This window comes from Pseudophryne corroboree, chromosome 4 (genome assembly GCF_028390025.1).
Source record: "Pseudophryne corroboree isolate aPseCor3 chromosome 4, aPseCor3.hap2, whole genome shotgun sequence".
In the NCBI taxonomy this organism is placed as follows: domain Eukaryota; kingdom Metazoa; phylum Chordata; class Amphibia; order Anura; family Myobatrachidae; genus Pseudophryne; species Pseudophryne corroboree.
The window spans coordinates 85,193,926-85,207,925 of NC_086447.1; the positions used below are offsets into that span (position 1 = coordinate 85,193,926).

The 14,000-nt window shown below is 47.4% G+C and overlaps 1 protein-coding gene across 1 annotated transcript in view; it reads right to left on the minus strand.

The window, feature by feature from the left end:
• LOC134908946 (aminopeptidase NAALADL1-like) overlaps positions 1-14,000 on the minus strand; it is a 117,885-nt gene that overhangs the window by 35,171 nt on the left and 68,714 nt on the right. Inside the window, exons 7-9 of the mRNA XM_063915217.1 lie at positions 4,849-4,947; positions 4,376-4,461; positions 1,166-1,285 (exon numbers count right to left, since the gene is read on the minus strand). Of these exons, the coding sequence (XP_063771287.1) occupies positions 1,166-1,285; positions 4,376-4,461; positions 4,849-4,947 (305 nt within the window). The remainder of the gene's footprint in view (positions 1-1,165; positions 1,286-4,375; positions 4,462-4,848; positions 4,948-14,000) is intronic.

A 14,000-nucleotide genomic window follows, 5' to 3' on the forward strand; every position in this document is an offset into this window, starting at 1 on the left:
CCACACACACACATTTGCTCCATCTCCTCCTTAGAAGAGCCTTTTACCTCAGACATGTCGACACACACGTACCGACACACCACACACTCAGGGAATCCTCTTATCTGAAGACAGTTCCCCCACAAGGCCCTTTGGAGAGACAGAGAGAGAGTATGCCAGCACACACCCAACGCTAATACCCCAGGAAAAACACACAATGTGTTTACCCAGTAACGCTGTAATACTATTATTTGCTGCCAATTATGTGCCCCCCCCCCCCCCCTCTTCTCTGAAACCCCCTTTCACCGTGGATAAGCAGGGGAGAGTCCGGGGAGCTTCCTCTAAGCTGTGCTGTGGAGAAAATGGCGCTGGTGAGTGCTGAGGGAGAAGCCCCGCCCCCTCGGCGGCGGGCTTCTGTCCCGCTTAAATATAATAAAAACTGGCGGGGGCTCTTTATATATACAGTGCCTAGCTGTATATATATCTCTTTTGCCAGAAATGAGGTTTATATTGCTGCTCAGGGCGCCCCCCCTGCGCCCTGCACCCTTACAGTGACTGCCGTGTGTGAGATGTGTGGGAGCAATGGTGCACAGCTGCACTGCTGTGCGTTACCTCAGTGAAGATCATGAAGTCTTCTGCCGCCTCTGAAGTCTTCTTTTTCTTCTCATACTCACCCGGCTTCTATCTTCCGGCTCTGTGAGGAGGACGGCGGCGCGGCTCCGGGACGAACTCCAGGGTGAGACCTGTGTTCTGACTCCCTCTGGAGCTAATGGTGTCCAGTAGCCTAAGAAACAGAGCCCTGAAGCTCAGGGAAGTGGGGCTGTTTCTCTCTCCTCAGTCCCTGATGCAGGGGGTCTGTTGCCAGCAGGCTCCCTGAAAATAAAAAACCTAACAAATATACTTTCTGTCAGGAAGCTCAGGAGAGCTCCCTGAAGTGCACCCATCTCCTCTGGGCACAGTATCAAACTGAGGTCTGGAGGAGGGGCATAGAGGGAGGAGCCAGTGCACACCCAGATCCAAAGTCTTTCTTAAAGTGCCCATGTCTCCTGCGGAGCCCATCTGTCCCCATGGTCCTTACGGAGTCCCAGCATCCTCTAGGACGTTAGAGAAAAGAACTTAAACATCATCTTTCCTGTTTAGTAAAATAATAAATCTGAGATGTAAGTGTATGAGAGATCTCCAGTACCGGATTTCAATTTAGTGCCCAAAATTCTGGTTATTTCCAGCATCACGGCTGTCCCGCTGCTTGGATCAACGGCTCCATGTACCCAGCTGTCTCTGTGGTTGCCATACATGACGTACCTGTCTGGATATACAGGGTGGAAGAGCTGTCATCACAGTATAATTTGTCTAGTAAGCGGGAGATTTATCAAACCTTCCTCAGGGGATAAGCAGAGCAGTTGTCCATAGCAACCAATTAGATTCTGGCTATCATTTATCTATAACATTCTATAAAATGATAGCCAGTATCTGATTGGTTGCTCCTCTTTTTCCTCTTTAGAAGGTTTGATAAAGCTCCTTACGAGGTCCAAATGAATCACAGAGGTTCTAAAATTGCTGAGGTATGTGTTCACAGGGTATAATTTAGTGCACAGTCACACATATCTATAATGGCTGCACTAAATACAATTTTGGGGGTCATTCCGAGTTGATCGCTAGCTGCCGTTGTTCGCAGCGCAGCGATCGGGCTTAAAATCGGCACTTCTGCGCATGCGTATGGCGCGCATTGCGCAAGCGCGACGTACTTTCACAAAAGCCAATGTAGTTTCACACAAGGTCTAGCGACGCTTTTTAGTCGCACTGCTGATCGTTGAGTGATTGACAGGAAGTGGGTGTTTCTGGGTGGTAACTGGCCGTTTTCGGGGTGCGTGTGAAAAAACGCAGGTGCCCAGATAAAAACGCAGGAGTGGCTGAAGAAATGGGGGAGTGGCTGGCCGAACGCAGGGCGTTTGTGACGTCAAAACAGGAACTAAATAGTCTGAAGTGATCGCAAGGTAGGAGTAGGTCTGGAGCTACTCTGAAACTGAACAATTTTTTTTTGTAGCAGTGCTGCGATCCTTTCGTTTGCACTTCTGCTAAGCTAAGATACACTCCCAGAGGGCGGCGGCTTAGCGTTTGCACTGCTGCTAAAAAGCAGCTAGCGAGCGATCAACTCGGAATGAGGGCCTTAATCTCATGCTGTATTGCTCAGAGCCACATCACCACTATGAAACCTATTGTAGACTCCCACCCAGGGACATTTTTTCTTTTTCTTTCTGGGGAGCGAGGGGTCTATACGCAGGAACTGAGATTCATCCATCCATCATTAAACTTTTTTTATTCTTATTTATACATTTTCAGATAACTGATGACAATAATAAACTGCAGAAAATTCTGTATTATAAACTGTGCAATTATTGTCACATAGGGGGTAAATCAGAGTTGATCGCAGCAGCAAATTTGTTAGCAGTTAGGCAAATCCATGTGGGGGGGGGGGCAGATATAACATGTGCAGAGAGAGTTAGATTTGGGTGGGGTGTGTTCAAACTGAAATCTAAATTGCAGTGTAGAAATAAAGCAGCCAGTATTTACCCCAAATCTGACTCTGCAGTACACATGGGGGGTCATTCCGACCCGATCGCACGCTTAAGTTTTTAGCAGCCGTGCGATCGGATCCGGAATGCGCATGCGCTGCGGCAGCAATGCACAGACACGTCGCTACCCGGCGACAGGGAATGCCAGGCAGCGAATGTTCTAATGAAGATTTTTATCGCAGCGGCGATTGCAAGGTGACTGACAGCAGGAAGGCGTTCCGGGGTGGCAACTGACCGTTTTCTGGGAGTGGAGAGGAAAATGCAGGCGTGTCCAGGCGTTTGCAGGGCGGGTGTCTGACGTCAAATCCGGGACCTGACAGGCTGAAGTGATCGCAGCGGCTGAGTAAATTCAGAGCTACTCAGAAACTGCACAAAATGTTTTTGTACAGCTCCCCTGCACAAGCGTTCGCACATTTGCACAGCTAAAATACACTCCCCCATAGGTGGCGACTATCTGATCGCACGGGCTGCAAAAAGTTGCAGCTTGCGATCAACTCGGAATGACCCCCATGGTTTGCCCAACTGCTAACAAATTTGCTGCTACAATCAGGGGGGTCATTCCGAGTTGTTCGCTCGTTGACGATTTTCACGAAATGCACATGCGCATGGTACGCAGTGCGCATGCGGTTAGTATTTAGCACAAAACGAAGATATTTCATCGTAGAAGTGATTGGAGTGTGATTGACAGGAAGTGGGTGTTTCTCGACGGAAACTGGACGTTTTCTGGGAGTGTGCGTAAAAACGCAGGCGTGTCAGGGAAAAATGCGGGAGTGTCTGGAGAAACGGGGGAGTGGCTGGCCGAACGCTGGGCATGTGTGTGACGTCAAACCAGGAACGAAACTGACTGAATTGATTGCTATTTGTAAGTCTCGAGCTACTCAGAAACTGCTAAGAAATTTCTATTCGCTATTCTGCTAATCTTTCGTTCGCAATTCTGCTAAGCTAAGATACACTCCCAGAGGGCGGCGGCTTAGCGTGTGCAATGCTGCTAAAAGCAGCTAGCGAGCAAACAACTCGGAAATCACCCTCCCCATGTGCACTGCAGATGTGGCAGATATAACATGTGCAGAGAGAGTTAGATTTGCTAACTGCTAACAAATTTACTGCTGCGATCAACTCTGAATTAGGCCCAATGGCCCTCATTCCGAGTTGTTCACTCGCTAGCTACTTTTAGCAGCATTGCACACGCTAGGCCGCCGCCCTCTGGGAGTGTATCTTAGCTTAGCAGAAGTGCAAACAAACGAAAGATTAGCAATTCTGCTATTAAGTATTTCCTTGCAGTTTCTGAGTAGCTCCAGACCTACTCCTAGATTGCGTTCACCTCAGTCCATTTAGTTCCTGGTTTGACGTCACAAACACGCCCTGCGTTCGTTTCTCCAGCCACTCATGCGTTTTTACCTGGCACGCCTGCGTTTTTTTAGCACACTCCCTGAAAACGGCCAGTTTCCACCCAGAAACACCGACTTCCTGTCAATCACACTACGATCAGCAGAGCGATTGAAAAGCTTTGTTCGCCTGTGAGTAAAATAGCATAGTTTTGTGTAAAATTGCTTAGCACGTGCGCCCTGCTGTGCATACGCATGCGCAGAACTGCCGGATTTTAGCCTATTAGCAACTCTGCTAAAAATAGCAGCGAGCGAACAACTCGGAATGACCCCCATTGTCCTATCTAAAGCACTTAATTAAATCTAACAGAAATATGTCAGCTTGCATGTATAGATGGTGGCACCTCTGTAAAACCCTGCTTCTTTCTGACTAACTGTTATATAGAATAAAGTGATATATCCCAGTATCCCTGATTCTCCATATTATGATGTCCTCACCTGGTTCTACGGCTCCTCTGATAAGCCCCATGACGTTCGCTGAAGGTCGTATCGTCCGCTTATTGTAAACGTTAACCTCGACGTCACTGAGACAGAAGGTGACACTTGTTATTATACCGTATACCATGTTGTTAGTAGGCAGCAGTTGCATTGGTACCTGTTGTACTAAGCCTTGCAGAGTAATGAAGTGGAGAGAGATAAAGTACCAACAATCAACTCCTGACATTTTTCAAACACAGCCTGTAACAATGCAGTTAGGAGCTGACTGTCTGGTATCTCTCTTACTCTCCAAGGCATTGTACATCTCTCCCACCTGCTCACCTGAACTACCTGGTTCCCCAGTGTCTGTGGTGATCTAGCAATACTCTTATAGTATCATTAGATGGTGGCGATGACATCTGCTCTCTGTATATACATTTTCCTGGTTGTGTAAAGGACCCCCAGTTATTCCCTTTGCAATATATGTACATTACCTGTTATTGAATTTACTCTGCCGGAAGCCTGGTCCTAGGTTATAAGTACACCCCAGCGATCCCTGCCAGTTGGCTGGTGCACTAGGTCCATCCATTTCACTGTGAATAGATATAAAGATAGGCACATTATAAACATGTACACAGTGGGTGGTATTCAATTCTTTCCAGAGGCGGATTGGCCATAGGGTCTACAGGGAAGATTCCCGGTGGGCCGACGCCCCCTGTGGGGCCTGTTTTGTTTGAGGACATGTGGTCCTTTTTATAGACATAATGAATAAGATGCAAAATAATTAGCATATATGAAAATGACTTTGCCACTTAGCCTGTGATTGCAGATGATCTAGTGTATGCTCTGTCTGCCTGCTTGGCTGACATATAAGATTGAGTGAATAATGATTGGGATACGGTTGGTGTAATAAGCAAGAAAATATATCTTTCTAAACAATTATATAGTTTCCTAAATTCTGAAGGTGTATCAAATAATGTGTTCATAATATTTAATTTTATTTCTTTTAACTTCCCCCTTGATGCTGGACATGCCCACTATCTGGAAAGTCTTGGGGGGAGGGTGCTGCTGCCATGGCCCATGGCTAGACCTTACACCTCTGGTGCTGCCCATGTGGGGCCACTAGTACAAATTTTTCCAGGGCCACTTTTTGTGCCCAATCCGCCCCTGATTCTTTCCACCCCCTTCCACACACATTCTGTTTCTGCTGCTGGGCGTGGTAAAATCATTTTAGCTCGCTACCCCGGGGTAGCGAGGGTTAGCAACCCTTTACACAGCTAAACCTGATTACTATGGGTGCGATATGCGCAATAACGGGGATCACTTTAGAAAGGAGAATGGTCGTGATATATCATTTCAATACCGCCCAGTGAATGCTCAACCTGCCTGCCTGCTGCATATATACAGTGGGAGGGTGGGAGCCTCATTGGCTTATTCCATATAAGAGTAGCAGTGACATGACGTCATTGATCACTTGTGGCGCCTATAAAATGTAATAATAATAATAAGAAGAAGGAGTGCTGACCACAGAAGGAGGAATACTTTTTTTTGTTTTATATATATATATATATTCCCATGAATGTGTGTGCAGGGGCCCCAGTCCATTGCTTTAAGATGGCCCTGATAGTGGGTATTTCTGATTGGTCGCATCTGATGCGACCACGCCAGGCAAGTGGGTAATGTGCTATTATTTCGAATACAGGGGATAAAAGGTGTGAATTAATTTGGCATTTTTCAGAAAATTAATGCTCTAGATTAATTTGGGGTGCATACAAATGCCAGTAAGTTAATGTTTGAGTAATCTGAATCCACTTAAAAAATTTTTTTTAAAACAAAACAAAAAAACATCTATAACTCCAACCACTTGCAGCCTTAAAAACACCTGTCCCATCAATACAGACTTCTCATACACCTGTCCCATCAATACAGACCCCTCATACACCAGTCCCATCAATACAGCCCCCTCATACACCTGTCCCATCAATACAGCCCCCTCATACACCTGTCCTATCAATACAGCCCCCTCATGCACCTGTCCCATCAATACAGCCCCCTCATATACCTGTCCCATCAATACAGACCCCTCATACACCTGTCCCATCAATACAGCCCCCTCATACACCTGTCCCATCAATACAGCCCCCTCATACACCTGTCCCATCAATACAGCCCCCTCATACACCTGTCCCATCAATACAGACTTCTCATATATCTGTCCCATCAATACAGACCCCTCATACACCAGTCCCATCAATACAATCCCCTCATACACCTGACCAATCAATACAGCCCCCTCATACACCTGTCCCATCAATACAGCCCCCTCATACACCTGTCCCATCAATACAGCCCCCTCATACACCTGTCCCATCAATACAGACTTCTCATATATCTGTCCCATCAATACAGACCCCTCATACACCTGTCCCATCAATACAGCTCCCTCATACACCTGACCAATCAATACAGCCCCCTCATACACCTGTCCCATCAATACAGCCCCCTCGTACACCTGACCAATCAATACAGCCCCCTCATACACCTGTCCCATCAATACAGCCCCCTCACACACCTGTCCCATCAATACAGCCCCCTCATATACCTGTCCCATCAATACAGACCCCTCATACACCTGTCCCATCAATACAATCCCCTCATACACCTGACCAATCAATACAGCCCCCTCATACACCTGTCCCATCAATACAGCCCCCTCATACACCTGTCCCATCAATACAATCCCCTCATACACCTGACCAATCAATACAGCCCCCTCATACGCCTGTCCCATCAATACAGCTCCCTCATACACCTGTCCCATCAATACAGCCCCCTCATACACCTGTCCCATCAATACAGCCCCCTCATACACCTGTCCCATCAATACAGCCCCTTCATACACCTGACCCATCAATACAGCCCTCTCATACACCTGTCCCATCAATACAGCCCCTTCATACACCTGACTCATCAATACAGCCCCCTCATACACCTGTCCCATCAATACAGCCCCCTCATACACCTGTCCCATCAATACAGCCCCCTCATACACCTGTCCCATCAATACAGCCCCCTCATACACCTGTCCCATCAATACAGCCCCCTCATATACCTGTCCCATCAATACAGCCCTCTCATACACCTGTCCCATCTATACAGCCCCCTCATACATCTGTCCCATCAATACAGCCCCCTCATACACCTGACCCATCAACACAACCCCCTCATACACCTGACCCATCAATACAGCCCCCTCATACACCTGACCCATCAATACAGCTCTCTCATACACCTGTCCCATCAATACAGCCCCCTCATACACCTGTCCCATCAATACAGCCCCCTCATACACCTGTCCCATCAATACAGCCCCCTCATACACCTGTCCCATCAATACAGCCCCCTCATAAACCTGTCCCATCAATACAGCCCCCTCATACACCTGTCCCATCAACACAACCCCCTCATACACCTGTCCCATCAATACAGCCCTCTCATACACCTGTCCTATCAATACAGCCCCTTCATACACCTGTCCCATCAATACAGCCCCCTCATACACCTGTCCCATCAATACAACCCCCTCATATACCTGTCCCATCAATACAGCCCTCTCATACACCTGTCCCATCAATACAGCCCCCTCATACACCTGTCCCATCAATACAGCCCCCTCATACACCTGACCCATCAACACAACCCCCTCATACACCTGTCCCATCAATACAGCCCCCTCATACACCTGACCCATCAATACAGCTCCCTCATACACCTGTCCCATCAATACAGCCCCCTCATACACCTGTCCCATCAATACAGCCCCCTCATACACCTGTCCCATCAATACAACCCCCTCATACACCTGTCCCATCAATACAGCCCCCTCATAAGCCTGTCCCATCAATACAGCCCCCTCATACACCTGTCCCATCAACACAACCCCCTCATACACCTGTCCCATCAATACAGCCCCTCATACACCTGTCCCATCATACACCACCGGTCACGCATACCTAACCTGTCCCGTGCTGTGGTGGCTGCTGATCCCCAGGTAAGGAAGACAGCACATATGTTACATACAACTTGACATGTATGTTTATATGTGCTGGCTGGTTCCCCCTTTGGTCGCCGCTGTAACCGCTGCTGTGCACCTATATTTTCTACTTTTAAGCTAAAAAGTAAGCTGCAACTTTTTTCTTCCCCATTAAACAGGCTTGATGATTTTAAACAGGTCCCAGATATTCCAAAATACTCCTATTATCAGTATTCATTTACAGCAGGTGGGTGCCTTATATCTAATAGTACATAACTTTCCTTTATGTTTACTGAAATGATGACTCAGAACTCACCAATAATACGTGATCAGAATTCACTGTTTATTCAGATATTCTTTATAAGAGTTTAGGTATATATAAGGGCGCTGGGTAGAAAATGCCGGCGGTCGTGATGTCGGTGGTCAAAATCCCGACCGCGGCATCTTTATGCTTAGAATCCCGAAAAAGAACTTGGTATCTGCACACTCAGTATAATGTAAAGATGTTGTGGATGTGTGCGATTCGTCACCACACAAACACTTATTGAGAACCCCTCTTTTCAAATAATGAATAGTATTCAATATATTCAGGGGGTGCAGTCAACTACAGTAAGTATGAATTCAGGTTTAGGGGGAAAAGAAACAGAAGTAATCTGTAATGTTGACGCACTAGCTAAGGATAGAATTTTTCTTAAAATGTAACCTTTATTAGATATTCATTAAAAATAGAACATATGTATAATTGATCCGGACTGCAGTGAAACATAGAGTTAAAAATGACATAGACTAACATATATGTGAGATGAAGAAAATAAATAGATGTGAATAAAGATTAAAAAGCGTATCCACGTGTGGTGTTTGTCTATGAAATCCCTGCAGGGTTACTGTATAAACATATATATTGCCAATAATTGATATTTTAATTGTAGTGTTTCAAATAACTCCACTGAATCTGATAATATATATATGTTTTCTCTCAATAATAATACCGCATGGGAATAATTCCTATTACAGAGGATATGAGTGTAGGTGAGTATGAGACTATTGATTAAACAGTAGGTAATCTTCTCGATCACTGTATATTCCCCACATACAAATTCCCAGACCACACTCCGCTGTGACAGAAATCTCTGCGCATCAAAAATTGTTACAGAGTTGCTCCTGGAATGGGAACACCAATCATGAAACTGAAACAATGTCGACCCCAATATAGTTGATAGGAAAAAATAAGAATTTACTTACCGATAATTCTATTTCTCGTAGTCCGTAGTGGATGCTGGGGACTCCGTCAGGACCATGGGGAATAGCGGCTCCGCAGGAGACAGGGCACAAAAATAAAGCTTTAGGATTAGGTGGTGTGTACTGGCTCCTCCCCCTATGACCCTCCTCCAAGCCTCAGTTAGGATACTGTGCCCGGACGAGCGTACACAATAAGGAAGGATATTGAATCCCGGGTAAGACTCATACCAGCCACACCAATCACACCGTATAACTTGTGATCTGAACCCAGTTAACAGTATGACAAACGTAGGAGCCTCTGAACAGACGGCTCACAACAATAACAACCCGAATTTGTTTGTAACAATAACTATGTACAAGTATTGCAGACAATCCGCACTTGGGATGGGCGCCCAGCATCCACTACGGACTACGAGAAATAGAATTATCGGTAAGTAAATTCTTATTTTCTCTAACGTCCTAAGTGGATGCTGGGGACTCCGTCAGGACCATGGGGATTATACCAAAGCTCCCAAACGGGCGGGAGAGTGCGGATGACTCTGCAGCACCGAATGAGAGAACTCAAGGTCCTCCTCAGCCAGGGTATCAAATTTGTAGAATTTTGCAAATGTGTTTGCCCCTGACCAAGTAGCAGCTCGGCAGAGTTGTAATGCCGAGACCCCCCGGGCAGCCGCCCAGGATGAGCCCACTTTCCTTGTGGAATGGGCCTTGACAGATTTAGGTTGTGGCAAGCCTGCCACAGAATGTGCAAGTTGAATTGTGCTACAAATCCAACGAGCAATCGTCTGCTTAGAAGCAGGAGCACCCATCTTGTTGGGTGCATACAATATAAACAGTGAGTCAGACTTTCTGACTCCCGCCGTTCTTGAAATATATATTTTCAATGCCCGGACCACGTCCAACAACTTGGAATCCTCCAAATCGTTAGTAGCCGCAGGCACCACAATAGGCTGGTTCAGGTGAAACGCTGACACCACCTTAGGCAGAAAATGAGGACGTGTCCGCAGTTCTGCCCTGTCCGTATGGAAAATCAGATATGGGCTCTTATATGATAAAGCCGCCAATTCTGATACTCTCCTGGCTGAAGCCAGGGCCAGTAGCATGGTTACTTTCCATGTAAGATACTTCAACTCCACCGATTTGAGCGGCTCAAACCAATGGGATTTGAGAAAATCCAAGACTACATTAAGATCCCACGGTGCCACTGGGGGCACAACCGGGGGCTGTATATGTAGTACTCCTTTTACAAAAGTCTGGACTTCAGGAACTGAAGCCAATTCTTTCTGGAAGAAAATCGACAGGGCCGAAATTTGAACCTTAATGGACCCCAATTTGAGGCCCATAGACAATCCTGTTTGCAGGAAATGTAGGAATCGACCCAGTTGAAATTCCTCCGTGGGGGCCTTCCTGGCCTCACACCACGCAACATATTTTCTCCAAATGCGGTGATAATGTTGTGCAGTCACCTCCTTCCTGGCTTTTACCAGTGTAGGAATGACCTCTTCCGGAATGCCTTTTTCCCTTAGAATTCGGCGTTCAACCGCCATGCCGTCAAACGCAGCCGCGGTAAGTCTTGGAATAGACACGGTCCCTGCTGAAGCAGGTCCGGTCTTAGAGGTAGAGGCCACGGATCCTCCGTGAGCATCTCTTGAAGTTCCGGGTACCAAGTTCTTCTTGGCCAATCCGGAGCCACTAGTATCGTTCTTACTCCCTTTTGCCGTATAATTCTCAGTACCTTTGGTATGAGAGGCAGAGGAGGGAACACATACACTGACTGGAACACCCACGGTGTTACCAGAGCGTCCACAGCTATTGCCTGAGGGTCTCTTGACCTGGCGCAATACCTGTCCAGTTTTTTGTTGAGGCGGGACGCCATCATATCCACCATTGGTTTTTCCCAACGGTTCACAATCATGTGGAAGACTTCTGGATGAAGTCCCCACTCTCCCGGGTGTAGATCGTGTCTGCTGAGGAAGTCTGCTTCCCAGTTGTCCACTCCCGGAATGAATACTGCTGACAGTGCTATCACATGATCTTCCGCCCAGCGAAGAATCCTTGCAGCTTCTGCCATTGCTGTCCTGCTTCTTGTGCCGCCCTGTCTGTTTACGTGGGCGACTGCCGTGATGTTGTCCGACTGGATCAACACCGGCTGACCCTGAAGCAGGGGTTTTGCCAGACTTAGAGCATTGTAAATCGCTCTTAGCTCCAGTATATTTATGTGAAGAGACATCTCCAGGCTTGACCATACTCCCTGGAAGTTTCTTCCCTGTGTGACCGCTCCCCAGCCTCTCAGACTGGCATCCGTGGTCACCAGGACCCAGTCCTGTATGCCGAATCTGCGGCCCTCTAACAGATGAGCACTCTGCAACCACCACAGAAGAGACACCCTTGTCCGTGGCGATAAGGTTATCCGCTGATGCATCTGCAGATGCGATCCGGACCATTTGTCCAGCAGATCCCACTGAAAAGTTCGTGCGTGGAATCTGCCGAATGGAATCGCTTCGTAAGAAGCCACCATCTTTCCCAGGACTCTTGTGCATTGATGCACAGACACTTTCCCTGGTTTTAGGAGGTTCCTGACAAGTTCGGATAACTCCCTGGCTTTCTCCTCCGGAAGAAACACCTTTTTCTGAACCGTGTCCAGAATCATTCCCAGGAACAGCAGACGTGTCGTCGGGGTCAACTGAGATTTTGGAAAATTCAGAATCCACCCGTGTTGTTGCAGCACTAGTTGGGTTAGTGCTACTCCGTCCTCCAGCTGTTCTCTGGACCTTGCCCTTATCAGGAGATCGTCCAAGTAAGGGATAATTAATACGCCTCTTCTTCGCAGAAGAATCATCATTTCGGCCATTACCTTGGTAAAGACCCGAGGTGCCGTGGACAATCCAAACGGCAGCGTCTGAAACTGATAATGACAGTTTTGCACCACGAACCTGAGGTACCCTTGATGTGAAGGGCAACTTGGGACATGTAGGTAAGCATCCTTTATGTCCAGGGACACCATAAAGTCCCCTTCTTCCAGATTCGCTATCACTGCTCTGAGTGACTCCATCTTGAACTTGAATTTTTGTATGTACAGGTTCAAAGATTTCAGATTTAGAATAGGTCTTACCGAGCCGTCCGGCTTCGGTACCACAAATAGCGTGGAGTAATACCCCTTTCCCTGTTGTAGGAGGGGTACCTTGACTATCACCTGCTGAGAAAACAGCTTGTGAGTGGCTTCCAATACCGTCGCCCTGTCTGAGGGAGACGTTGGCAAAGCAGACTTTAGGAACCGGCGAGGGGGAGACTTCTCGAATTCCAACCTGTAACCCTGAGATACTACCTGCAGAATCCAGGGGTCCACCTGTGAGCAAGCCCACTGTGCGCTGAAATTCTTGAGTCGACCCCCCACCGCTCCTGAGTCCGCTTGTAAGGCCCCAGCGTCATGCTGAGGGCTTTGCAGAACCCTGGGAGGGCTTCTGTTCCTGGGCAGGGGCTGCTTGCTGCCCTCTCTTACCCCTTCCTCTGCCCCGAGGCAGATATGACTGTCCTTTTGTCCGCTTGTTCTTATAGGACCGAAAGGACTGCGGCTGAAAAGACGGTGTCTTTTTCTGTTGGGAGGGGGTCTGAGGTAAAAAGGTGGATGTCACAACTGAGGGCCTAGGCTGACGGGAGGCAGCCTCAGTTGTAGGGGCTGAGATGTACCGGAACCTGGGAGGTTGTATCAGACCCCTGGACATGTAAGTAACATGAATAATAACTGCCCGAAGGCGTGACCACGACAACTTGGATAAAAGTCAATGATGTTTATTATGACAACTCCGCAACACAGCAGCAGTAAAAGAAAACGTAAAAGTCAGCAAAGAATAAATACAGTTCCTGGGTACTACAGGATGGCAGGAGCCACAGGGCACTGGTAGTGTGAGATAGTTCTTATGATCTTCTAGATGGAAAGTCCTTACCAGGCCCGACTGTAGCAATGGAGATAACCCAGGATTGTGCCAGCTGGTGTTCCAGGAAAAGCTGGGTTGCTGAAGATAAAACAGCTGCTGTGGATACTGGCTGGAACCAGACTGTTGTTAGCACGGAGTGGATACTGGCTGGAACCAGTTAAATAATAAATGAACTTGGGAGCGATGAAATATGAACTGAAATGTAGAACTTGAGAGCGGAGAAATAATAATACCGGTGGAGAGTGGTAAAGTGTAGAAAGGACACCGGCCCTTTAAGGGAAGCTGTACTCTGCTGGAAGCTGAGCTGGAAGCAGGTAATGTTGTAGCTGGAAACAGATGAATCCACAATGGATTGGAGAGTCAGGCTACACCGCAGGTGGAATGCTGGTGCGGGTCTCTATGGTGGAAGTCTTGAGACAGGAGCTGGAACCTGGAAGAC